Source organism: Aythya ferina, assembly GCF_964211825.1.
Source record: "Aythya ferina genome assembly, chromosome: 1".
In the NCBI taxonomy this organism is placed as follows: Eukaryota; Metazoa; Chordata; class Aves; order Anseriformes; family Anatidae; genus Aythya; species Aythya ferina.
This window is the reverse complement of record NC_140296.1, coordinates 122,486,877-122,514,560: the sequence shown is the minus strand read 5'-3', so window position 1 is coordinate 122,514,560 and position 27,684 is coordinate 122,486,877. Positions and strand designations below refer to the sequence as shown.

At 42.7% G+C, this 27,684-nt stretch overlaps 1 protein-coding gene across 2 annotated transcripts in view; it reads left to right on the top strand.

Moving 5' to 3' along the window:
• The window catches only part of GSK3B (glycogen synthase kinase 3 beta), a 132,568-nt gene that overhangs the window by 64,613 nt on the left and 40,271 nt on the right, over nucleotides 1-27,684 (top strand). For both annotated transcript variants that reach the window (XM_084500476.1, XM_084500477.1), the window contains exons 3-6: nucleotides 5,584-5,667; nucleotides 16,528-16,638; nucleotides 19,442-19,572; nucleotides 21,427-21,533. In XM_084500476.1, the coding sequence (XP_084356602.1) occupies nucleotides 5,584-5,667; nucleotides 16,528-16,638; nucleotides 19,442-19,572; nucleotides 21,427-21,533 (433 nt within the window). The remainder of the gene's footprint in view (nucleotides 1-5,583; nucleotides 5,668-16,527; nucleotides 16,639-19,441; nucleotides 19,573-21,426; nucleotides 21,534-27,684) is intronic.

The following is a 27,684-nucleotide window of genomic DNA, read 5'->3' as shown; positions in this document are numbered from 1 at the left end:
TCTCTGAATTCCAGAGCTAGCTCTATTTTGCCCACTTTTATCGGGGGTACGCTGTAATTCCTGCTGCATCACCCCTGGCAGGGCACAATAGGCGCCACAGGATTGAAATGCAGAACTCAGCCGTTCATCAGGTCACAAGATTCGAAACAACCACTTGAAAATGATTAATTGAATTTCAGGTTGTGGTCTAAAAGGGACACGGGGCTGTAAATCAGTTTCTGTTCCAAGTTCGGTCTCGAGCTTCCTGAGCTGGCAGGAATTTAGAAATGGTATTAAAGCCTCGGAGAGGCTCTCAAACTCCGCTCCCATTCAGAGGGGGCCGCAAGGAGCTAACGAAGAATTTGGCTTCTGCCCTTCAATTAACCGCTGAGATGCGGGCAGGAAGTGAAGGAAGAGTCAGAATATTTCTTCTGTTCTCCCAAGGGACTGAGGCCTGTTGTGTGCTCTCCAAAGAACAAAAACAAGCCGTTTCTGTTTCTACTCGCAGGAAAAAGTGCAACAGCCAGCTAAGGCTGAAGCTCTCCATCTAGAGACTGTCCTGTGCTGGCAAGAGCAGGCTGGAGATGACATGAAATGGTACCCTGAGACACAGAAGGGGTGCGTGGGGCAATGGGCAGGCTGACCCTTCGCAAGGAGGGCTGCAATGCTTGAGTTTTTCAGGAGGCAGTAATGCAGTGAAAATACCGGGCAGGGTGGCAGCGAGGTGCGTGTTGATGTCTCAGCTTTTCATCCAGCGTGCTTTCTGGCAGCTCCCTCATAACCACGTGGCGGAGGGGTAATCCTCCTGATTTTTGGCAGGTCGATGAAATCTAGCCTGTATTTAAGGCACCCGGGCTGCTTTTTGCTTCTTCAGTTTCCATCAGGCTGTGGTAAATCCTGTGCTGCATGCCTTTCCCAATCACCCGTGGACCAGCACTAACGGGGGGTGGTGGTTGTGGCAGAAGGGTTTCTTTTGAACCTAGGTCTGCCCGTGTTGGAAATCGGCTGTGACCAGCAGGAAGAGGAAGGCTGGGGGATTGCCTTAATCCACGCCTGAAATGTAAGGGAGGAGAGCTGTGATCCCTGCTGGTGCTTCTCACGGCTTGAAATTGCTTGACCACAAAATGGGCTTGTGATGGGTGGCTAGCTACTGATGGCTGGCATGGGCAGATCCCATCGTCTGTCTGTAGAAGGAAGATAATTCTGGGAGCCCCGGAATAATTCCTGTCGCTATTTTGGTAACAGCAAGACAGTGTTCAAAGGAGCCTTGTGACTGGCGGCATTTGAAATGTGTGTTTGGAGGAATGGCCCAGGCAGCTTCAGGAATTTTTAGAGAAGGAAAAGTGCACCTTTTAATTTGCAGTCGGTCCAGCCAAGCTTATGATGCACCAGACATGTTATGATCAGAGATTTACTAATGATGTTAGTGAAAACACGCTGATCTTGATGATCCCACTACCTCTTGGTAACCTCTGTGGTACCACGGGAGGCTGATGTGAAGCACGACAGCTTCCCCTGTGGCGTTTTGTCGTGGGATGTCTTCAGAAGCTGAGCCTAGGAGGTATGGCTTAAACATTGGGCAGTCATCTCTGCCGGGCATCCAGCGTGGCTGACTAGGATCACGTTGGGAGGCCTGTGTGCTTGGAGTCTGGCCTTTTCCCTGTGGTAGGAGATGGGCAGGGTAGCAGGGCTTCTTGCAGCTCTGGGAAAATGCTTTGCATCTCTCAGGGTCTCAGCCTGATCCCATTCTCTAGGCAGGTTCAGCAGTGCAGCAGGTGAACGTGAGTGGAGGTGACTAACCAGTCAGGCTGTTCAAGTGGAACAGGAAAAAAGGCAGGGGAAAAAAGAGGAGGGGAAAAAAAAAAAAAAAGCCTCAAGGCATCATCATCGCCTTCATGCCTCCTGCTGGAAACTCTGCTTTGCTCATGACCCCCCTGCTCCAGCACATCACTACAAAAACCTTGACAGGAGAAGAAGAAGCATGGGAGAGTGGAGAAAATCACGGAAGAAGCAGAAGAAATGACGAAGCTGGTAATGTGAGAGACATCAGAGGAGGGTTATGTATGCCGAGAAATCTGGATCTACCTGTGCTGCATCGCTCTGTGTGTAATGCCAGACTTCACGTGACAGTTGCCCTCCATTTCACGTTTCCAAGCTGAGAGAAGAATGAGGCGTGTTGAGCTTGAATATCCAAAGGCATTGCCCCCAGAAGAACAAAAACTAGTTCAAAAAGTGCAAAAACGAGAATTCATTTTAGTTGCTGGTCTTATTTTAAGCAAGAAGGATGTTGTTGAAGTTGTTTGTTGAACTAGGTTGGTATTTTATACCTGAAAAATAATGGAAAGCCTTTCCATCTTCCTCTCGAGAGGACAAGGGGTGTGCAGTCCTAAGCGGTCACAAGAACCAGGTCATATCCGTGGTGTGACATGAGGCAAAAAATTCAAGTTTATAGCTTTTCCCATTTCATCTGCTTTGAGCGCCATCCTCAAAGAACCTTGCTGAGACTTCAAACAGTTACTTTGAAAAGAAAAGGGGAAAAAAGGCAAAATACAGCATGCCTTTTAGCTAAGGAGGCTCTGAGGAATTCTTCTCTGAACTGGGTCCAGATGATATTTCTGATATTCTGGGTAGATATAGATCGTGCCACGTTGGCAGAGGCTCTACAAAACTTCTCACCTTCGTTTGCTGTGGGTCAGTTCAGGAAGCTGCAAATCCATTGACACATCAAGTCACCTTTGAAGATTCAGTCATTTTGTGGCATTATTTAAAAAAAAAAAAATAATAATAATAATTCCAGATTAGGGGTGGTAAATAGGAACTGACAGAGCTCTAGAAATCTCTGGATGGGGACAGAATGGCGTGTGTGTGGGGGAGATGGTCATCCTAGTCCTTTATAGCAGATTAAGGTAGTGAGGCAGAAATAATCTCGATTTGGTGGTTTTGTATCAACTGCAGCATTAGCAAATTGTGAGGAATTGGGGTGTAACCTTGGAGAGGAGGCATGAGCCTTCATGCATCAGCTTTACTGGCTGTTGCGTGAAGTTACAAATCTGATGGTATCTTGGCAATCTTTAACCAAATCTTTAACTTTGAGCAACCAGATTATTAATTGGAGAAGTTAATTGGAGAAAAATAGTTCCTAAAAGCATCAGGCTGTGACACAAACATCAGCATCTCCTCTCCCTGCCACATCCACTCGAGCTTTTGTGACCACTGACGTTATTTCCAGCTGTAGCCCCATCAGGAGTGATGATTAAAAGCCAGCTTGGTTTTGACACGGCTGAGGTGGCTGTTTGGCTAAGAGGACAGCAGTTTCATCCCGTCTCGTGCTGGGAGGTAAGATGTAGGTCACTGTGTAACTGGTTTATGAGCTACCCCCAATATCAGCACCGCTTGAAGCGCTGCTCCTTGGGCTGCTGCAGATGGACTGGGTAGGAGCCCAAGGAGAAGGCATCAAAGTGGGCACAGATTGTACTTCTGCTAGGATGAGATACCAGAGGATAAATATAACCTCAGCCTCTCGTTAAAATAACTCCTCCTGATTTTTTCCAGCAGATCCAGTCACCATATACCTTCTATCTTAAGAACACGAAGCCGTAACTTGACTTGGAGCGTATACGTGTATTTTAAGAAGCTACTAGAGGGATTGCTAAAATATTATTTACACCTACGTGCTTAGTACGTTCGTGTTTCCTCCAGTAATTCCCTGAGATAAAGGGTATTATTACCACCTCACTGTGAGATAGGGAGAAATAAATCATTTGTCTTGCGCCGTGCCATGAGTTGCTGGTGGAACTGAGTGGAGGTGTGGGAACTCCCAGGGTTAGGCTCAGTCCTGCAGGAACAGTTAAGCACTGTAAAAATCCAGTTGGAGAAATCGGTCTCTTGTCACAAGGGGTGTTTCCATGACTGATAGGATCTAGATCCACGCCTGCTTCGTCTCATTACTTAAAATCTGCTCCAGGTTTTAAGGTTCCAGCGTGATAGCACTGCCTGAGCTGAGCGGTCACAGAAACGCCAACCACGACTCTCCAAGTTGACTACTTCTTGGTGATTTCTAATAAAGAATGAGTAAGTGGAGAAGTTTTGAGCTCCTGTTCCTACCAGAAGAGCTCTTATTATAGATGTAAGGTGTGTTGGTGAGGTTACATGATGAAGCTCGTGTTCCCCTTTTGCAAATCCACCCCATGGGATTTCAGGAGACTCCTGAAAGCCTCAGAGATCTCTACCTGATTTCTTTTTATTTTCTTTTTATTTATCATTCCATCCTTCAGGTCAGAGCAGGTCTGTCTTGGTGCACACCTAGCAGACCTGGCCTTTATTTCCCAAGCCAGACAAGCTCGGGGCCTCGCTCTCCCCTTAACGACTGGCTGGGTAATTGCCAACTGGTAGCCGTGTGAGATGTCGCTCATGGTTGTAAAGAGCTGGATAACACTGAAGTATTTTTTTTCCAGTAAGCTGGTGGCAGGATGAAAGGATTAATGATATTCCAGCCTATCTAACACCTCTTTTTTTTTAAGGCGACGTGGCTTAGGGGAATTAAAAGCAGACTTTGTGGCTGTGTTCGCAGGAGAAGCTCCGTGTGGTTCTTGCAGAGCTCCTTAAGCCTCGCTAGTAGGTCTTAGTTGTGTGCATCAAAGCTAGAAGCTCCCTAATTTGTTTAGGGCTCGGTTGCAGTGGGTATTGCAGGAAAGTTGCCGGTTGATTACGTATGTAATGAACTGATTCTGTTTTAACATTTATTTTTTTTTCAGATTGATATAAAATGGGAAAATAGCCTTATTTTCTCCGCCCACATCTAGTTTAACCTTGGTTGAACAAAAGTGGGAATTGAGTTCCCTTCTCAACGACGCGTCTTTTTGTTGATACTGCAAAGAATCTGGCAAGGGAAGTGCTCTTCCATCACAAACCTGTTTTGCAGGGTGGAGGAGGCGAGGTGTGTAGGTGGAAACGTTATGTTTGCTTTTACAGTGTTCAAGGGGAAAGGCTGCTAACTATTCTAGCTGGTAGCTCCTATTACTGTAAGATCAGAAAATAAAAATGCAAAGTTAATGTTTTCTTGCCTTTTGCCACTGAAGCTTTGATGATAGGAGTAGGTAACTACTGGGTTTCGCAGAGGATTTGTGGGCCTTTGTTTAGGGAGAAAATGCACTCAGAGATGTTGATACTCTCAGTGGTAAGGTACTTGGAAGACTAATCAGCTGTGATCCTTACAACAAGAAAGCTGTTGCATCTTTCCACCTTCCTCTTGTTCTTTGGCTCCTTCGTTTGTCAGCTGCTACATCTGAAGGTTAAGGTATTAATTGCAGTTCTCTGCTTCTTGAGAGAAGAGGTGTGGTTTAACCCAGCAGGCAGCTAAGCACAACACAGCCGTTCACTCACTCCCCCAATTTGGGACGGGGGAGAGCATCGGGTAAAGGTAAAACTGGGCTGAGATAAAGACAGTTTGATGGGACAGAAAATGAAGGGAAAAGTAATAAAGAATCACAAAGCAAGTGATGCACAATGCAGTTGCTCACCAACAGCTGACTGATGCCTGGACAAACCCCAAGCTGGGGTTTTCTAATTGTTTCCTAATCGTTTGCTTTTCTTTTTGTTTTTCAGAACCGAGAGCTCCAGATTATGAGAAAGCTGGATCATTGTAACATTGTCCGATTGCGTTATTTCTTCTACTCCAGTGGTGAGAAGGTAAGGATGAAAACCAGGAAAATGCCTCCTAGTAACAATCTGGGCCAGAGTGAGCTGTTTCAATTTATAGTGACAAGAAAGAGTGCAACCTGCCAATGCTGAGGAAACACTGTTGTGGTACTAAGCAGGTTGGTTTGGAGCAGATCTTTTTCTTTACAGAAGTGAGGTGGTGTATGAGGAGTAGTGTTATTAGCGTAGCAGAACAAAATACATTTGGATACACTCTCCCTCTTCTTGAATTCAGTTAAACACAGCAGAGCTTTATCTGCACATTCTAGCACTACCTTTCTGTAAGAACAGATGTTTTCTAGGATTCAGTGTTAAGCTCTCTAGATTTATAGCAACTATGTGATGTTTCCCAAACCCAGTCTCTGTATGTCTCTGTCCCATTTCTTTGTGTGTCTCTACCATATACAAACTAAGCTTCAAAATCAGAGGGGGAAAAAAAAGTATGATCACATGATTGCAGCATTTCTCAGAATGTTTATACACCAGAGGGAGGAGCAGATAGCAGGATTTAATAAATCTCAAGAAGGAGGTGCTGCCATGTGTTTTCTTTCAAAATGTTCTTTATTTTTCTTTGAAAGGGAGTACAAGATTTTATTTTAATGTGAAGTTACTGGAGAGTTCAGGGTGGAGCGGGCATCAAGCTGGCATTTGGTCCAACCTCATTTGTCAAGCAGGGTTACCCTTGAGGTTGTCCCCTTTTCCCTCTCCTTCCCCCCCAAAAAATCTGTCTGGCTTACGTGGGAGTTAGTTTATTAACACTGGGAGGTAGGGAGTGAGGCTAGATGACCTTCTGAAATACCTCTGGTCTCTTTTGTATATCTATATAGCTATAAATATTTATGTAAATTATTAAAATAATTTGGATAACTGTTGTAATTTACCATTTTATAAGCAGATCGTATCCTCAGTTGCCTTCAGATGCTGGTACACCTGTGTCTGTGCTAAAAAGCACTGTGTACCTGAGCTGATAGCAGTAGGAAGGCTTACACCATGTGGGTTGGCAGAATGGGAGAGGCAAACCACTTGGTGGCCATTGCCCCTTGTCTCCAGCAGCTAGGGAAGGAGCTGACGCCTCCAAGATGAGCTTTTTTTGGGGGGTTGGGAGAGTCACGCCTTCATCTTTCTCTCCCCTACAATTCCCTGGCAAGCATTTACAGTTTGATACGTACTTCTGGTGGTAGTGCAGTAGAAGTGTTTTGTTGTTATTATATTGTGACCCTTTGGCACGTAACCAGAAATTATAAGAACAGAAACACTGAGAAGGAGGGCTTGGTTATGGATTCTTTATATATATACATACATATTTTTAAAAGCAGTTTGTAACCTGGCCAGTGGGCAGTAGAATTTCAAGAGGCAAGCAGAAGACAACTACCTTTATCTATCAGCTTTCAGAAATCTTCTGCAAACAGTGGAAGTGTTAAAACTTGAGAGCAGTGTTCCAGGAGCTCTTCTCTAACAATAATTTAAGTAAAAACTCTTTTGGAAATCTTTAACTTGTTGTTGAGCTTGTTGACTAGATTTTCCACTTAGCTGCTTCCACTCCACGTGGCTAATTCTTGGCAGAGCTGGCTTTGTTTTTAAAAATGCAGCCTCTGTCCCACAACAAGTGAAGCTTAATGCTTCGGGGAGAGGTTTTCTTCCAAATTCCTCTTCCTCCTCTCTGTTCAGGGCTCTGCTTTGTGCCTTTGAGACTTCCACTACCACCTTCTTGCAAAATGGGACAAATGTGAGCCAGTCCCTAGGGCAAAGGTACGCTCAGCCCAGCGTCAGCAGCGATAATGCTCCTATTCAGGTTGCAAGGTCTCTCTGCAGAACGATACATAATTGGCTTGCGTTTCCACGTTGGCAGCAGCACGTGCAGCTAACTGCAAATTAGTTCGTCAGCTGCTGGTTGGGAAAAGCTCTAGGTAGTGGCAAGTTGGGGTTCTGAAGCTTGTCTGCTGGGGAGGAAGAATAGCCTCTTTTCTCATGGTTTTGTCAGCTTGGGAAGGAATATTTCATTCAATACTTCACAAATTCCCTTCATTTTACTCTTGTGATCAAGCTGGCTCTTTGGAGAGCAGAAGAAAAGGAGAAAAGTGTAAGTTGGTCTCATTCCAGTCCCATCAGGTAACCAGGAAGGGCACCTAGGAAGCAGTTGCAGATTTAGATGCTAGATACACAAGGCTTTTTGTAAAGTAATTCTTGAAGCCTAGTCCAGTGGGAAGAGTAACGTGAAAGTCCGAGGAAAGTACAGTAGAAAATCGTAGCAGCATAAGTGGGGCTTGAATAGTTCACTGTCTTCATGCAGAATTCAGCATGTAAAGTAAACACAGATTAATAGCAGTGGATTGTTAATTAACCAAAGTCAAGCAATGACGGGAACGTTTCAGAAGTAACTATTACGCTGCTGATCCCTTTAATAAAATGGTTTCAAACTCAACTTAATTTCGGTCCCTACATATTAAAGATTCTCTTGCCTAAACATTTTCATGCTGCCATCTTCACTCCACGTGTTGGTCCCAGCTGAAGTGTTCCTTGGATTTCTCTCCTTTTACCTGGTGCTTGACACCAGTGTCTCTAAGCCCATATGTATATATATAAATATATTTTCTGCTAATATCTGAGAAGCTTAAATTTGTCTTGATTTCCAGTTGCCTCAAAGGGTTTCTCCAAATCCAGTCGTTTAGGTTGGTATTCTTTGAAAGCTGTGTGCCTAATAGTCACTTTAGTTTGTTTTAAGCATTTTTAGGCACTGGGCAACCTTAAAACCTGTTTTATTCTAGCAAAACAGAGTTCAGTTCTCTGATAGGAAGCTGGAAACAACAGCAAAAATCAATTCTAAATAACACTTGATAGTGAGACTCTTCCTCAGCTGCATTAAAGCTGTAGTTAGTTTGCAGAGTGCTCTGTTCACCCTTTCAGGGTCTGTCCATAAGATTGGTGGAAGTGTTTGAATGCCCTATATTCTTTTCTTGAGATAAACTTCTTGTTTTTATTTCTTCCGTTTATTTAAGCTTCTTTCCTGCCTTCACTAAAAGCAATCCAGCACTAGCAGCAGGGAATTCCTGTATCAAACATGGCTTTGACTGAATCCCCCGTTTCTGAGCATCTTTGAATTTGTATTACCTTTATATAGGTGTATCTTCCATAGATATGTGCATGTATATATTTGTGTCTCTGTGTGTATATATATATATATATATATATATATATATGCATTTATATGCACAGATTTATCCCTTTCTATATATCACATGTATTACTTTACATGCTGACTACGTATTAATCATGTTTGACTAATAATTTCCAGTTTAAGAGAGCTCACAGAGAGCATCTAATATATGGTAATAAGACAGTTGACGGGCTTGGCATTCAGGTTGCTTCTATAACCTATATCCTCCTCGGTTCTGTCTTTCTCTAAATTTACAGACGTTTGTCAGACCTGCTGGGTAACTCGCTTCTTCCAAAGGATTTCCGTAATGAGTTTGCCAGAGTAGTTTCCCATTTCCTTTTTTTCTGAGGCTTTATGAGATGACCGATTGCAGGACACTGCCTTTTGTAGTTCTAACATGCTTTTTTCAGTAATCCAAACCCTGTAATTATGACTAGTGGAAAGAAACAGAGCCTGGAAAGAAACAACAGCCTACTCTGCTGGTCAGCTTACCTCCAGGAGGTCCTCAGTTCTGCTGAGGACCTTTTGAACCACGTTCCAAGGGAGGCTGGACGTGGACAGGCTGAACAGCACTCTTTGGCTCCTGTGCCTGATGTTTTGCAGCCCGAGCTATCATCTTCAATCAGTGGCTGCTGAATAAAAGTATTCAGTTATGTAAAACCTGAAATAAGGATGCCTAATCCCCGTTTTATTTCTTTGCGTTTCTGGTTTGGGATACATCTCTGTGGTATTTCCTAACCGTCGGGTTTTCTTCTGAGGGTGTTTTTGAGCGTTTAATAGCCTGATTGATCCAATCCCGATCCGTGCCCAAAAGAGGAAGAGAGGTCAGTGGAGAGATTTGCTCCTGCATCAAACTGTACAAAAGTGAAGTAAATACTGTTTTTGTTGAGTAATCGTGACTCTGGTTATGTAACGTTTTTTTCCCTTTAAGGTGGCTTGGTGCTCAGAGCAGTCAAAGGCAACATATGAAAGCTCACAAACAGGCAATACGCTGACTCTTTGTGGAGGCTGAGCTGGCTTTTCTGCATGCTTTAATTGATTTTTAGTTTTATTTAGCCTCAGCTGTGAGGGCGTGCAGCCAAGAGGCCGTGCAGACTCAGGGTAGAAATTTACTCCCATAGACTTAGACAGAGGTTTAAAATACATGCGCAGGAGAGGGTGCACAGCTCAGAGGGGTCTTGGCAGTGGTGTACGAAGCTGCAATGAAGACATTTGGAAGAAGGGACGGACTGGCCAGCTGGAAATTCAGGCTTTGCTGAACAGCCAGCGTTTCTCCAGGATCAGATCCCTGTTAGGAAGAGGCACATCCTCCACCTTCAGAGGCATGAGCATCACCATTCTCTCTTGCAGGAGTAACACCCACGCCACACACCCCAAAAAGACAGGTTCTGCACAAAATACTCCACTGATGACAGAGCCTTGATCCCAATTCGGAAAGCACACAGCCTGTGTGAATGTTTTGCACAGGCCGAGTAAAGTGCTGAACGGCCATTGCTACAGATGAATTTAGTCACTACGATCCATTTAATGCTTGGCAGATCTGCTGTGCTGTCAACAAAGGAGCAATTAATGCCAATTATGACGAGTTTGTGATGTTGGTAGCTCTGTAGTCCTTGCCTGAGGTCTGCCAAGCTCGTTTCAAAAAAGGCACCAGTCATCAGATAATGATTATCAGTTTCTGCTGCTAGTGCTAGCAACGTGCTGGGAACTTCCTCAGCTGCAGCTCTGAGCAGTCTCTGATTTTGGGTAGGGTTCGTTAGCACTTACACCTGCCTGCTGCAGGGCTTTGGAGCAGGCAGCAGTGGGTCCTCTGTGGTGGTTGCACACTGTGGAAGTGGAAGGCTCCGTGATTTCTCTAGGTCCCTGACCTGTCCTGTTTGTTTGGTGAGTCATTTTTGTCTTCTCAAGCCATTCTTCTGCCAGCCCTAGCCACTTCTGTGATCTTCTTGGATGGCTTTTGGGAGAGCTAATTCTCATCTTCCTACAGAGTTGTTGCCAGCTGATGGCACAGTCTCTGCTTGAAAGATGTAGTTCAAATATCCATAGGTGACCCGTGTCAAAGATCACAGATCGATTCCAGCTTTCAGATGTTGGGAGGCTGCTTCCAGTTTCATAGAAGAAGCTCTCTTTGGAAATACATCTAAAAGCTTGAGGACTTGACAGGACATAGAATAAATGAGATAGGCAGGCATTCCCAAATTCTCTTAAGGAGGGCCCTTTTTCCTTAATAGAGTCGTGTTTGGAGGGAAAAAACTATTTTTTAATGAAGTGAAGAAGCCCTGCATTAGAACACAAGGGTTAGTGCATCACCGAGTAATGTAGCCTCTTTCAGTGAATGAAGATACCTGATGCAAATACCTATTTTAGAGCCAGACAGAGGAAAGATCTTAAATATAAAACTATGTTGGTTGGCTTTACTTTTGTCCTTATGCTGCTATCGCAGCTGCTCTGATCGGCAGCTCCTACCTCAGGCTATATTATGCTGAAGAGCAATGAGAATTTTGGGCCAGTTTGGGAATCTTTTGACAGCTAGGTATAGGAACAGCAAGCTTGAGACCCATGTCATTTCCTCAAGCTCTGTCATAGGCACTGAGGGAACAGAGAAGGAAATATTTTACCTAATGTTTGTGGTACCGATAGAAAATAGTATCTTTCTGAACCCTTAACAGTTGTGTTAAGCGTTGTATTAAGTTGATCCTTCAACTGCTCTTATTCCTCTGGAGTTACCCTGCGGTTGCACATGTAGTCTTAGGGCTCCTTTACTTTGGTGGCAGCCAGGGTTCAGTTTGGGAATAGATGTGGTTGTAAACTGTAAGTATAAACACGCACATGTGGCCACTGGATGTCATCATTCCTTCATACAAATAAGGTCAGTTCCAGCATTTTTGGCATTTTAAAATTTTCCCATTTGTCATGGCTACTGAGAAAGTTAGAGAAGGAAGGCTGCAGATTCTTGCTTTGTCTTCAAAAGCAGCACCAAAGGCTTTGTATCTTTAAAGCACCACGTCAGCCTTCAAGATAAGAGAAGGAAGGTACGTCTTACTGTGTCTGATAAGAGTTTGAAGTATGTGTTGGTTGTAGCTTTAAGAAGTAAAAGCTTTTTTCTTTTTTTTCTATTGAGGGCAAAACCAGCCTGACTTTGAACCTTTTATGTTGTCTAAACGTAACCAGGGTGAAGGGCGTATCTTACCTAACGCTGACACTCTGGCGTTTAAGTAATGCACTCTGAAAGAAGGCTTAATCCTCGTGAGATGCTAAAATCAGTTTTCTGGCTTCCAAAATCCAAGTTAAATCCTTCAGTGCTTTCTGGCAGAACCCTTGTGTAGCTGCCATCCTGACACTGACAGCCCACACGTGTAGCACACACCTTCCCAACACCGGTGGAGTTCTTTCGTGCCATAAAGAAAATGGGATCTATCTGAGTAAAATGAAGGTTTATTAACCTTGTAGAGTCCCAATAGTGATAATTTCAATAAGAAGTGCATTCTTGAGGCATATTCCTTAACTTTAATTGATCATATGGAGCCCAGCTAACTCAGGGAAGTGGGCAGGGATTTAAAAAAACAACAAACAAAAAACACCACCTGCAAACCTCGCAATTTCCTCCACACTGTTACTGAAATGACGGATAAAAAACTGAAAGTATTCACCACTCTTTCCAGATGCTGACCAGTAAGTTTGGTCACCCTAGAAGAAAGAACAACCAGAATAATTTTGTGGCCTTTTTATCATGTTACTTGTGATACCTGGAAAAAAACAATCAAAAGCTGACAGAAACCACTCAGGATTAATCAGAGGTTTGTTGAGAAGGGCTATTTGTCCTTTCCCTGCAAGGGACAATCCAAAAGAGTGAATCCTTTAAACCACTAGCTAATGGTTTATATTCGCCATACTGAGCCTCAACTGGATGGTGCTTAGAACAGGTTTGCTTGTGTGGACTGAAAGCCAGGAGAGCTTTAAAATTGGGGTTTGTGACCTCCGTGCCACCTTTTCCATGTCAGTAATGTTTTTACTTTCACTGGGTCTTCAACCTTGCAATGTTTAACGTTCACGTGCTGGAGCCTGTACTTGCAGCCTGTTTAATCTCTGATTTCTGACACAACAAAAAAATAAGCTGCAAGAATGCTTTGGCTCCCGTGCCCTGCTCGTGCCTCTCACTGTGGCACAGTCTGTAATGGTATTTATTTCTGTGAAGTGTTTCCAAAGTGAAATAGCGCTTGAATTATTGGTTCTTGAGGGATGCATGCTGGTTCAGTGACGAGGCCGTGGTTATTTTGCCCTGGCTCCTTTAGGTGTTTAGAAACGCAGCGTGTGGCAGCTGAGACTTTGCCTGCCAAGTGACAAGAAGCAGCTTCTAACATTTGGGGCAATTGACCAGAAATGAGTTGCAGGGCTAAAGTCAAAATCCTAATGAAGTGCGTTGATCCTGTGTTTCAGGATCTGGCTCCCTGCCCACCCCCTTTTTCTTTGTAAAGCATAGATGGTCATGACCTGAGCAGCAAGCACAGGAAAACATGGATGCACTTAAACATTTGAGCTGTGGAAGAAGGCTAATCATCTATTCAATCCCAACATCTGTAAGGAAGAGTGGGTTATTTAATGACGTTTCATATTAGATTTTTGCCACTTATACTACTCCTGATCCATCTAGGCTCCGTAGAGGTGTTTCGGATGTGCTCCTGATGGTTAGGCTACCTTGGCTGGTGCCCAGCCCAGCAATTTCAAAACATCAGCGTTGAAACAAGTCAGCTGTGGAATACTCGGTGAGGTCTGCAGAAGGCTTCCTGTAATGGAAAGATAAGCCTCGATCCTTTCTCCTGATCCCGAAGCAGTTGCCCTCATTTGGCAAGCTCTTTGAGCTCACCCCGTTTCCTGGTGTAATACATCTGGGTCACTGGAAAAATATGTGTTGAGGAGGAATGCATGAGGTAGGCACACCGGGTTACATCATCCTCGGGGCTTGTCAGGCCACGACTGCTTTCTAGCTCATACTGAACCTTGTCTGGGGGAATCCAGGTAATCTGGATGTTATTTTCGTCCAGATCATGCTCACGGAGAAGGGTGATAGTTCTTGAGAACTCTTGAAAACTGTACTCTAAGTGTTTATCGGAGTGGTACTAGGTGACATCAGGAGGAGGTAGGTCAGAACACTTGAATCATCTTTAATTCATGAAAGCAGCTATTTAGGGCTCTTCTGAAGTGTCAGTTCCTTCGTACAGAGCCAGCAGCAGAAGGCTGGCCTTTATAGTTGTATATGAAAGCTCTGGGTCCATCAGATATACACATCTAGACAATTTGTCCATTGGCTGGAGGAAAGGTGTCATGTGCCATCACATGTTGTAGGTGATAACATGATAGATATTTACACAGGAACACCATGCAAAGCCCATGCAGTTTGCTCAAGTGCTGTGCTTGGCATCAAAACTCTCAGGGGCTGGTGGGTGCAAGATCTCCACCTCTGCAATTGAGGTGTCCTCATCTCTTTGTGCTTGTCACGTCACACCATTGAATTAGTCTTTATTTCCCAAAGAATGCAAAATGAAAAAATGGAGGAGAGAAGTGAAACAGATGGTATGAACTAAGCAGAGTTCTCTATTTCTTGAAACTCACTGCTATGAAATAGTGTAGAAAGAGTTTAATAATCATATGTATTAGTTTTATGTCTCATTTTCCTTGTATTGTGAGAGGATAATGAAATCACTATAACTCCATTTTTACTTGTTTTTTTTGGCCTAATGTCTCGTAAGTCTTTTTTGATACGTGGAACATGAATTCTTTGAAAGAAATTAATCAGCCTTAGTAACAGAGTGCTTTGCACATTGACTGGTTACCAGTACAGCTGCAGCGCTCTCTGAGAGGCAATCATTCATCAGGTTTTACCTACACTGAATCAAATGTTCTCATTTTCATGAGGCTGTTTGCTCTCTTGGTATACGGGCTGCCTTACCAGGCATAAGTTCACTTGATTTTTCAGGCTGTATATTTTATTATAACTAACGCCTTGAAAATTCTGACCTGAGTGCAGGGAGTGGTGGTGGGTTTCAGTTGGCTTGAAGGGGAAGAGTTGATTCTGCAGAAGAGAAAGTGTGAAAATGTCAGGAAGAGCAGTCACGAGCTAGCAGTCCATTGGCATTCACGTAGTGCCAGTGCTGTTACCACTGTTATTTAAGCAGTGGTGCTTAAAGAAGAGCATCTTGTAAGGAAGAATGATGCAGGCAGGTCCTTGCGAGGTGACTTGGCCTGTTAGGAGCTACTGGCAAGAGCTACTGAGATGTCCTGGAAGTACAAGCACGTGTTGTCAAATAACAATGAGCACAGATCTTGAAAACGATGCAGAAGCCAGCAGCTGTTCGCACATCAGGCACTGGAGGTGTTGGTGTGTGTGTTACTACACGCCATTCATATACCCAGCGGAGACGGCTGCTGCTTGCCCAGGCAGGATCGGGACAGCTAAGGCGCACGGAAAGCTGTGAGAGTAACACCACACCGCGCTCCGAGTGACTAATTAAGTCCCGGTAACATCATTAAATTGCAGCTCAGTGAGGTTTGTTTTCAAGTCAGGAAGCATTACGACACACAGGCAGTGGGCCTGCTGACGGGGGGCTCCAGCTGAAGACCTGGGAGCTCCGTGCTGTCCCCATCCGTGGCGTGTCTCTCCGGATCCCCTTGCCTGTAGAAAGACCCAGTTCTTAATGCAGCAAGTGCAGGAGAGGTTACTTCTGCTCAACTCACCCAGCTTGCAAAAATACTTCTTCAGGTTGATATAATTAATGTTGGGGGGAGGAGGGTATAATTAAATCTATTTGCAGTCCTGATGCTTTGCACAGAAGACTGCATTAAAATATCAGAAGTCTTTTTAAGACCTGTTTTACCACTGAAATGATCTCTTCCACAATTAGGCACTATGTGATTATAGCTCTGTGTCATTTAATTCCTCTTTGTTCCTGCTTTCCTTTGCTAACATATTCTGTAACAAAGTACTTTATTATAAAGCTGCCTCTGTTGTTTCTTGGGATTGAATTCACACAGACCTCTAACCTGATTCCAGATAATAAAAATGATGCTCAAATCTTTCTATCTAATGTTCCTATCTTGTTCTGTTTTACCTGCAATGCGTTTGTAAGCTTAAGCTGGACAAAACTGGGACTTTGAAACGCTTGTAAGCAGAATGGTTAGGTAATATTAATGGCTACTAATTATTAACCTCTTAGCAGTTCAGTAAAAGTAAAGTTACATTTCTAAAAGAGGGTTTTTAAACTTTTTTTTTTAATGTGTAGTTGTGGGGTGTGAGTTGGGGAATTCCAAGTTTGCACTCGTTGGGTTTTGACAGGGAAGGGACTAATGGGTTGGTTAGCCTGCTTTTTATAATGAGGAAAGTATTTCAAGGTGATATCTCCTAATGAAAATATTGAGTGGGCAGAACATTTATCTCTTTGTCCTCGTTTATAATCAGAAAATGCCTTATGGTAGAGACCACACTGACTAATGTGACCTTAAACATAAATTTGACTTAGGTATTAGAGCGCAGGTCCTAAGCCTAGAGGAAGAACAGTTTGGTGGCAGCTCACACGCCCACTAAAGATGTACTTAGAAGGTCCACAGGTTTCTCAACCTGTCAGTTTTTCTGAATGCTTTTATTGTACTTCATGCTTCAAAACTATTATTGATTTTTCTTTTTCTCTTCTATTCTTTTTCAGAAAGATGAGGTGTACCTCAACTTGGTGCTGGACTATGTTCCTGAAACAGTATACAGAGTTGCCAGACATTATAGTCGGGCCAAACAGACACTCCCTATGATTTATGTCAAGGTAGGTAACGAATAGCTGTGGTTAGATGAAGAAGTATATTATAGGAACAGACTCCCTGGATACCTCTCTTCTCACATAATTAGTTTTCTGAGATTTTTAGAAGCACATACATCTTCAGGCAAGGAAAAAAAAAGATAAGAACAATTCATGCTTTGGAAAAGGAAGAACAGGAACAAAAGGCTTAAGTTTCAGCAGTTGATTTCTCACTTTCCAGACATCTCAGAATGGGCTAGGGGGAGGCCAAGGAGTGAGGGGTGTTTTGTTTTCAAGCAGTTTAGAGACTGACACCAGCCAGGTAACCAGCTTTCGGCATCTTGAGATGATGAAGACAAAATAGTATGAAGGTCAAGAATTCAAAGAGGATATCGGGAAGAATAGTGTTCTCTTAACTGTTACCTTCCCCTTTTCCTGGCATATGAGTAAGATGACACGTGCTTCTGAGGGATTGAAAGGTGCATTTTTGTCTCTTTCCCTGCACTTGGAGCTCATTGTCTTCACCACTCAGCTTGAAGAGCTACGTGGGGCAAGATGTTTGTATGCAAATTGTAGCCTCAAAACCGCACTTGAGCTGTCTGCATCTTTCATTGTCTTTTTACAAAGTGGTTTGCAATGAATAAAATTATTTTATTTGTCAAGCATGGGACACATCTGGGTCTTGTAATTCTATTTCATATATTGTGGTGACCACAGTCCACATGCTGGTGAATAATCGTGATACAAAATTCACGTGGTGAATGAAGCTGATACAAAAGTTTGTATCAGCTTGTTAACATGGCATCCAGATAACACTAAATGGAAGTTAGCAACAAATGTTCTTGGCTTGCATTGATTTCTCCAGGCTCATCTTTAAATATGCAATGCTTAACATTAGGGTGGGCCAAATAATAAGTTTTAATTTGATTGCAAGAGGATTCAAGTTGCAAAAAGTCATTATTCTGATAACAAAGCGTGCCATAACTACATGTGAAGAAATTGTAAGTTGCATGCTTTGGCAGTAGCCTGTGCTGTTGCCTGTTTTTAAGAAGCACAGCATCTTCTCATTCAGCAACAAGAATTTCTGTTGCAGGGTCACTCCTGTGTTGGGCCTGTTGGTGGAACAAGCCCTCAGGTTATATGCTTCCCAAAGCTTGTTAGCTTAGCTTTTGATTATTTATATATTTTTGCGCTAATTCCTGTTCATTATGAGGACTTTTTTGGGGAAAAAAAAGTCGTATCTTTTGAGAGAAAACTCTGCTTCAGCTGTTTCATCTTGCTGGATATTTGGGACTTCCCATTCCAGGTAGAACAGCCAGCAAGACTGTTCTTACCTTGTTTTTCTGACAAAGCAAGCCTTTGTCATAATCTCATGTTTTAAAAGAGATCGCATGGCTTTGATGCCATTAAAGCTTTGTCAATTGGAAGATACATGGGTAACACAAAGGTCAGGTCATGCCTATTTGATGAACTTCTCTTGCCTGGGTAACAAAGAAGCTGCTAAGGAACTGCAGGGAATTTTTTTAGTAATCTTTTTATTAAATTTTATTTGTAACCTCCAACAGTCGGTAGGAAATTCGTGGAAATTTTGGGTTTGCCGTGTTGAGATGGAAGGCATGCTTTATGAATTCCACATGCGTTGACTTGACTCCTCAATTTAGAGCAATCTGCTGGATGATTTTGCAATACACTTGCACAATAAAAACTTAACGCGGCTAGAACAGTCAATTCAGAAAACGTTTGTTTGCTTTTCTTTGTGCAGAGTTGTGGTTTTGACAAACAAATATGAAAACTAAAAACAGAGCCAGGAGTCAGGCTATTCTTCTGCTCGTACCTTCCCACCAAACAAAAAAAAAAAGGGGGGGGGGAGAGAGGGAGTGTAAAGACAAAGATAATGGTGGGAGTGAGGCAAACATGGCTTGATACCAATATCAAGTAGTTGCACCTGGTTTTACGGGCTCTGAAAGCTGGCGTGTGGAGAACGTGTGTTTAGAAAAGGAAAATGCGAAGGTGTAACTCCAGTAGTGTCCAGCCTATAGGCTAATTTCAAATTGTTGGCTGCCTGTTGTCAGACTTGTGCCTGGGTTTTCCCATGTCTTTATGACTCCATATGGAGTGCAGTCCTAAATATGTCCAGCAGTTTCTTATTATTTGTAGCCTGATGTGTGTGGCTGCAGCAGCCGGACATTCCTGCATCGTCCATTTTTGCTATGTGATGCTCTTGGCTTTGTAACATCTCCCCTTGCTGTATTCCTCACTGCTAAGGAGTTGGCCAGTTTTGAAAGGGGGACAGAGCAAACCCTCCCTTAGCACACTACTTTGTGCCTTCTGTAATTTTTTTCAGAACAGTTGCCTTCATGGGCCCTCTCTTTTTGCCCAAATTCAAACAAGCCTGTCCCTTCACCAAGAAAAAAACAGGGAGATTGATTCCGGTGACAAGTTAAGACACTATCATAAGAATACTCCATTTTTATGAAGAGACTGATCTACAAAGCAAACAAACTTTTTTGTGTGTATGTTTTCTGTGACTACCATCAGTGTTATTTCTGTGGTTATTTTTAAATGTTGGAAAGCCAGTATAGTTTCTTCTTTAGAGTTGTGCTCATTTTCTAAAGAACAAATAAATGAATTTGAACCTTCTTTGTTGTTATATGGCAGGAGGTGAAAAGATATGCCAGTTTCTGGACATCTTCTCAGCACTAACATAAATTCAGTAGGGTTGTTCTTTGAGTGATTCTGTTTTTTATTCTAATAAGACTTTGTGCTGGATGAATTGTTTAGCATGTTTTGGCTGGGAAACCATGCCTTACGCAGTGTTTCTCTGTTCCAGTTGTACATGTATCAGCTGTTCCGGAGTTTAGCCTATATCCATTCCTTTGGGATCTGCCACCGGGATATAAAACCACAGAACCTCTTGCTGGACCCTGATACAGCTGTCCTAAAACTCTGCGACTTCGGAAGGTGAGTTTGTCCATGGCCTGAAGCCTGCATGCTAAAACCCATCTCTTTCAAGGAGAAACTAGTGACATTTTGCAAAGAAGTTTCTCTCAGTGTTCCTCAGAAGTTTGTTTGTAGCTTTGGAAGGGAAATTACTAATACTTTGTTCTATAGTTAAAATGATTTCATATTAAAAAATGGAGCTGGAAAATGGTATCAAATGGGAGGGAACTGAATTAAAGCCTGTTGTTTGTGCAGGTATTCAAAAAATAAAAGTGAAGATGCCGTTGCATAGGGAAAATACTGTTGCATGGAAAAATAAAACCAAATAATAGGGCGAAATGTGTTTGTGGAAGAAAAAACAGGCAGAACAGCATAGTGACATGAAAGGCTAATGCTACACTTTGTAAGCCTTATGTCTATTAGTCTACCAATCCATTTAGTATTTTAAATACTGTAGAGGAGGGCCAAGATCCACAGTAACGCTTCAGACTGTAGCTCTTAGTATCCATCTGTATTCTAGTTTTCCATGGCACCTTTTTTTTCTAGTATCTGTTCAAGTGAATCACCTTTACAGTCCAGCCCTCCTCTAGAAAATAAAACTGATACAGAAGTTGTGGAAATCCACGCTGAGACAGGAGATTGATTTCTTCCTGGTAAAATCTAGTCCTTAGGTTGTGCTGTAGCTTTGCGGACTAAAATAGGTAGGTCATATGTGTGAGAGGTCACCGAAGCTGCTGTTGCTAAATTTGCTTGCCCGTAGAGAGTGGGAATGTCAGATGGTGATTACCCAAGCAGTGCATTGTCATGCCTGGTGGCTTGGGAATCTCCTTCTCAGCTCTACCTCACGAGCATAGGAGCAAGGGAGGAACCATGCTGGAACTTGTAGTAACGATGCATAAAAAAGGTGGTACTTCACTTTGTTAAAAATGTGGAATTGGCAATTATAGTTCGTGTAGAAAAGCTGTGGGGAAAACTGAGGCTTTTTAAAACAGGCTAAATAAGTGGTGGGAACACTCCTTCCCTGAAGGCTGAGTGGTGCATCTCAAAAGCTGGATGTTGGATTTAGCTGGCTTGCCACTCAGCTGGGTTTGTTGATACTCAGTTGAATATATCATACGTCTGAAAGGGCTGCTTGGTCTTCCAGATCCTATCCATCTAATGTGGTACTAATTAAGAAGTATAACATGTTCATAGACTCATGAGCAAAAAAGTAACATGCTCTTGTGTCGCTTCATATTTAGATGTTTCCAAAGGTACATGCAGTTGTGGTTGGGGCAATACTGTAGGCTCAATCCTTTGTGGCAGTGTAAATGAAGACTTTACATGTTAATCTCAGACTATTAACATGTGCCCATACTGGCAAAGTTTTGTATTTTTTTTTGTTTTTACCTTTTCATATTCCTTTAGCCTCATGCCATAGTCCCTTAAACAGCAAAGAGCTAGAATATTCTGCTCAAGTTTAAAAAAAGAGAAGAAAAAAAAAAAGTACTCAGTTTTGGTGAGTACCCAGGCCTTTTGAACCTTAAAAGGTAACTACATTTGACTGAGCTCTATTCTGTCCTCTTCTACTTGGTAAACAAACCTCTGCACCCTGCAAAACACACTGACAACTGCCAGCCAAAAATCTGACCCTATTTATCCTCCAGATTGCAGTCAGAATTTCCTTTGCTTTGTCCACTATAAGGTAGCTGCTTGATGGATTGAGCTGATTTCACAGTAAATTGAGTCTGTGGCTTGTGTCAGCTTAGAAGAATGCAGTACTTTAGCATTTAGGAATTGGGGGTGGTGAAGAGTGCTGAAGCTTAACACTGCTCTGTGTTGAAATACTGTAAAACTTCTCATTACTAAGAGATTATTGTTTTGTTTCCCCTTCAGTGCAAAACAGCTGGTTCGTGGAGAACCTAATGTCTCATACATCTGCTCTCGGTACTACAGGGCACCAGAGTTGATCTTTGGAGCCACCGATTATACCTCCAGTATAGGTAAGTATGTGTATTTGCTGAAATCTATACCAGTTGCACCTGTTTTTATTCTGTAGGTAAGTGTAAAGGCTTGCAAGAGGCAGAATTTTGTTGTAATGGGTCAGATACCACTTATTTACAAAGGACACACATAGGTGGCTGCTGTGATGTCTATACCTTTCGAGATTTCAGTGTCAATTATACTAAAAAAGGGTGGTGGTTCTGTTTGTTTTTTTAGTATACGGGGTGTAATCTGATTGAATAATCTGATTCAAATAAAATATTTTCCAATTCTCCAGGTAATTTTTCTATTTAGTATAAAAGCAGGTATGAAATCTCAAACAAAAACCTCGTTTTGATGATGAGTTAAAATAACTATAAAGAAAGACTGTAGAAATATCAACTGTAACACTGCTTCTGGTATGCTGTGTTTTAGACACAGAATAATTCTGTTGCTTGTTTGCTTGGCTTTTAGTGAAGTGTTTTTAATGGCAGAGAAAATGTGGTGTGATGTTCAGCTTTAAACTCTCTTGAAAGGTTTAATGTACTGTGTACAGCAGCATTTCGGATTCCGTTTATTCTGTTAACTTTTCCTCCCCCATAGTTATTAATTTTGAACATGAAGACAACTTCTTTTTAATACCTGGCCTGTAGCTGCGTCATGGCAACATTGGGGAAACCAAAAAGGTTTTGGCAAAGGGAAATAGCTGGAATAGTCAGGTTTTCATGCAGCAGTCATAGAAGGTTTCTCAAAGTGAACAGCATTGGGTTGGCTTGTTGTGGGTAGCATCTTCAGTTTTTCAGTCAAGGTACTTCCTGGGGCCTTTTTGAAGGCTGTGCTGAAAAGACTGGGATTTGGCTCAAGTTCCCTGTAAAAGTTTAAACTGGTTAAACTCATTGGCTGGCTAGCTCATTTCACATCTTCACTTCTTTGAAAATAGAAGTATTTCCAAAGACTGACTTGCTCTTGTTATTATTTTTTCCCATTAGTTCTTCTCCAGTATTGTATTATAGCAACTCTCACGTATCTCTCCTGGTATAAAAAAGGGGCAGGACCAGAAGTAGACCGGGTAAAATAATGGCACAGTAAAGATAAAGCAGCAGAACTTCTCTGGTGGTTGGGCAAGCCAAAAATGTCAGCCCCAGCCCTGCCCTTCCTGCCCTTGGACACAGCTGGCTCCCGCAGTTTGCTCTTCAATGTGCTGACTCAGCTTCTGTTGACGGGAGGCTTCGTTTTGGCTAGGTGAACTTTCTGCTGGGGTAGGGAGTTGAATCAACATCACTGCGTAGTCCGATAAGCACCAGAGCCCAGGTAAAAGCAAAGTGGCAGGAGCTCCTGAGTGAGAGGAAGGCAGCTGATCCCAGCTGACATCTTGTTGCCAGCTGAGAGCTCATAGATTGACTCAGCTGTGTTATCAGACTGCATGGGCACAACTTGTTTCAGAGGATAACTGCATAAAACAAATATTTTAGGTGTCACCAGAAGAGACTGCTTTGTAGATATGTCTGTGAAATGTCTCCTGCGCCAACTCTATAGTGACTTTAATCTTGCAATTTTTTTTGCAGAAGCTTTAAAAGTTGTAGTTTCAATTTTTGTGTTCTTACCTGCCAGTCTCTACAACAATTTTAATAAAAATATCATGATAAAGTGAGGAGTCCATCTCCCACATGCCAAAAACATCGTGATTTTAAACCGTTGTGGTTCAGACTTCTCTCATGCCCCCAGAAAACTGTCACCCCAAGCCTCTTCTAAATAAAAGAGATTAAACTTTCACAGAACAGCTTGAAAATGAAGCTCAGCAAATACTTTTCCTTCCTTCCCTTTCCTCCTTCAGCTTCCTTTTCAGCATAACCTTTGCACCTGGGCGCTGAGAAGTAACAAGATGCTTTTACAATCTTACTTTGCAGTTTCCCAGCACTCTGCAATGTGTTGGGAGTCCTAGGGTTTGAGGTACGTTACTCAGCTTTTTCCAGTGGCAGTAAATGCCATTTTCATCCTTGGCTCTTGCTCGATAGGCAGCAGCAGTGCTTAGTGAGCACTCTCCTTGCTTCGCCGACATAGGATTAGTCACGCAAGCGGAACCGGCATTCTTTGTGCACCACGCAACAAGCACAGAGAGGTTTCTTTTTGAGAGAGAGAGGAAGGAGCATTTCATTATCAGTAATTCATCCATAACTCAAAGCATAGGAAACCCTGAAATGCTTCCTTATTGTGATACTGGATTTTTTAGGTTGTCCACAAGGCATCCAGCTGTTGTCATGAGGTTTTTGTTACTTGATACCCTTACTGCAGGGCTCTTGGTTGTAACCTGCTGCAATGTAGGGATCAGTAGTAGTATTTCTGAGCAAGAAGTACTTAAATTTACGTTGTTTCACATGTCAAACTACACAAACAAGCAGTGACGCTGGTGGCCCAAGACTGGCAGCAGAGCCAGAATGCATTGTGACTATTTCATGCCGTTCAGAAGCGTGACCAAGAGTTGAATTATCCTGCCTGGTTCATCCAGGTTGTACATTAACACATGAATTTGTCGTTGTGACATGGCTAGATCTTAGATGTAGCAGAACCTGAATGTGGCTCTAGGATCGTGTCTTTTCATCCTAGGAGTTGAAACAGAGCTGTAAACTGGCTCTGATTTCTGAGATCTTAATTATTTCGTGAAAGCCCATGATTTAAAGGGGCCTTCTGAATTACAATTTTAAAATAAAGTAAATCAAAGGTAGTGTTTTCACCTTTCTCTGAGCGTGTTCCTAGTTTTGTTCACTCGGCTATTTTGTAGGAGTTTCCCTTTTCTGCAAACCAAGCCCTTCAGCCGTCCCTTGACAGTTTTGGCTGAAGTTTTCCTCCTTGCAGGTCTGCGTGTGTGATGCCATTCCCACAGCACATTGCCCACATGCTGCTGGCTGCGCTCGAGCACTTGTCGCCTGGGTGCTGCTGCCGGCTGAAAAACCGTGGGATTGCTGCCCACATTCCCCTCCAATGTCCTGGGACAAACATAGACTGGCGCTGGAGCAGGGACGGACGCAGATATCTGTTACTACACGATTCTGGCTTTATAAAAAAGAAGCACTGCTGCTTTTACCCACAGAACATGCATTTTTGCTAGGTGAGGTGATGGGACAAGGGAGTGCTCATCAGGTCGTGGTGGTGCTTCTGGAGAGCCAGGGGTTGCTGGTCTCCAGCGTGTTTTCTCCGATACGGTGCTGGCAGGAATCGAGAGCATTCCAGCGGCAACATTTATAGCCCCTGGCAGGGAAAGATTGATCTGTATGGCTGTACCGCTGGCTGCTGCTGGGCTGTCCAAAAATAAGCGCCATGAAGTTATTCATTCACTTTCCTAGCAAGCACTAGGGCTGAGGAGGGAAGGGAGTAGTTCATCAGAGCAGAATTCCCTCCGGAGCCACGTGCAGCGGGGCCATCTCACAGTTCCTTGGGAAGAGCCACAGTGAGGTGTGTCCCAAACCTGTCTCCAGCCAGCGAAAGGGATTTGCCTCTCTGTCTCAGGTGATGACTCCCAGCGCTGAAAATAAGCACGGGTGTTAATTTACTGAACTGTTCTTTCATCTCCGATTCAGTTTCATCTCTTCGGTGCAGAAAACGAGAGATACCAGTGTTGAATTTGTTCCTGATGACTTTCGAAGCATTTCATGTTGCAGCCATACCCTGCATCAGCGAGTCTGATGATGTGTGCTGGCTCGGCGTCCAAAACTTGCACTGACATGGCATGCATGCCCGTAATCCTCAATTTTGCTCTTGTTCTGACATTCCAAAAAGTGTTCCAATTAAGTAGCGATGAAAAGTACTTTGTGCTTTGGCATTTGGCTACTAGAAGCTGCTGATTTTACAGCCTCCGAGGGCTACTTTTCTGACTTCGTTCCCTGTTAGTTTCTACAGATGGTTGGTTTCCAGAGAAACAACCTTGAGTCACCCCTGAGATGAAGGAAATCCATCAAGATGGATTAAAGGGTAGTGGGGTAGAGATGACTAGATGAGGAGAAAAGTGTAGGAAGATGAACGTGCCCCACAGAGTTTCAGATGGAGGAGAGTTCTTAGTTTGAGCCTGCTCTCATTCATTCAGTATGAACTTTTTCTTAAATAAAAAAAAAAAAAAAAAGTTTGGGGAGCTAGGGCATGACGCAATGAATGCTGCTCATGCAGTGAAGATGGGAGCTAACTTTTCAGCTCGGGAAGGCAGAGTTTGAGATCACAACTTTGAAATTTGTGTACATGGTAGGCTTTTGCAGCCAGCCTTGGCTAGAAATGGTCACTGTCCACTTGCAGAATTCAAGCTATTTAGCAGGTTGTCATGCTGGATGCTTTGTCTTGAGCTAAAAAGAAATACAGGTTCTTTTACCTGCTCTAGTGCTGGAATGGCATTAAAGAGCAAGGGGAGTATCCAGATCATATTATTAGATAAGTTTATGATCACCTCATAACTGAAAATCAATGAAGTAATAGAAATGTATATTAATTTAATAAAAACTGTGTAGTATAAGAGGTTATGTGAGTTTTTGAGTGCTTAAATTACCCCAGGTTGTTCAGATAATGGTATTTGTCCATTTCTTTTGGTTTAACCTGACAGCACACAGCCATTCACTCACTTCCACACCTCTTTGGGATAAGGGGGAGAGAAAGGTAAAAATCCTGGGTTCAGACAAAGACAGTTTATTATTTTCCCTTCCTTTTCTGTCCGGTTAATAACATAAAGAATAAACAAAGCAAGTGATTCACCATGCGGTTGCTCACCACCTGACAGACCCCGTGTAGCAGCCTTCCCCCCCCGCCCCCATCCTACTCATTTTATTGAGGAGCCTGCCGCCATATGGCATGGAAAATATCCCTTTGGCCATTTGGGGTCAGCTCTCCTGGTTCTGTGCCCTCCCAGCTCCTGCTACACCCCCAGCCCTCACTTCCTTCTACATAAAATCAATAGATTTCAGTATTTTTTTCTTAAAATTTCACATTACCCCCAACTAGTTTGGCGCAAGAGTAACGTGTTAAATTTCATTCTTGTTTTTCTCTTAACATCCTTGTTTATTAACCGGGTCAAAGCATTTGAATGATAGTCATGTTTTGTCTTAATTAGATTGTGTATGTTATTTTTAATATACATCTCTTCCCATGGGAGCCAGTACTTACACTGCAAATGTACTCTGAAAGATTAAACTCTAACACTTAGCTTTGACTGTACCAGGGCAGAACATGGTCTGTTAAGAAGCTACCAAAAATTATTATGACCTGCCTTATCCCTTCTCTAAAATTATATATCTTTAAGTACAGAATTCAGTACAGTTTTATTTTTCTAAATATAGAACTTAGTACGTTTTAAAATACAGCATTTAGTACATTTTATTTGCTTTTTAGCACATCTTTATAGAACTTAGTGCATTTTTAGTACATTTTCCACTTCAGGGTTGCAGAAAACGTTACCATTCAAATTTGGAAGATAAATTCCAAAAGGACAGATTCAAAAGAATAATAATTAAAAAAATAATAAATCATTGTGGAATGAAATTTCATTCCTCTTGAAGTCAGTGGCAAAAATTGCATTAAATTTCAGCAGAGTCAAAATTTACCATTTTCTTCCTCGTTGTACATTATTCAGCAGAGTTGTATAAACACCTATGTAGATTGTATTTTGTTACCATCCCTGCTTTCAAGCTGCTGAAGCTGGCTTCAGATCTCTGGCTTTAATTGAGAATACTTTGAAGATTTGCTCATTTCCTTGAAGAGGGAATGCTGCCCAAGTCCGAATTTGGAAGAGCGTGAAATGACGCTCCTGGAAAAAGTTGTGGATTTCAGAGCATCTGTGGTGTGTGTTGATTAATTTAAAGTTATAAAGCAAATCAAGGAAAAGTAAACCGGCTTTTAACAAGGCATTAAATCACCTGATTTGATGGACTTCACAAGGAGCAACTGCATAGGTTTCCAGTGGATTTGCTGTGTTTGATGGATTCCCCCGGCACAAATGCCGCAAGCATTCCTTAAACTTCCCCAGCTATTCCCTTGTGACCTACATCCCTTTTATTCTCTTTCCCACTGCAGTGCCCTCAGCTTTCTCCTGCAGCCAGCCTTGTTCTGGTTGCACCTCCTTTGGCAGACTGAGCTCTCCTTGCTGCTCTCCCTCTGGTTTTTACAAAACTTCTGAAATAGATTCAAGACCTCTGCCTT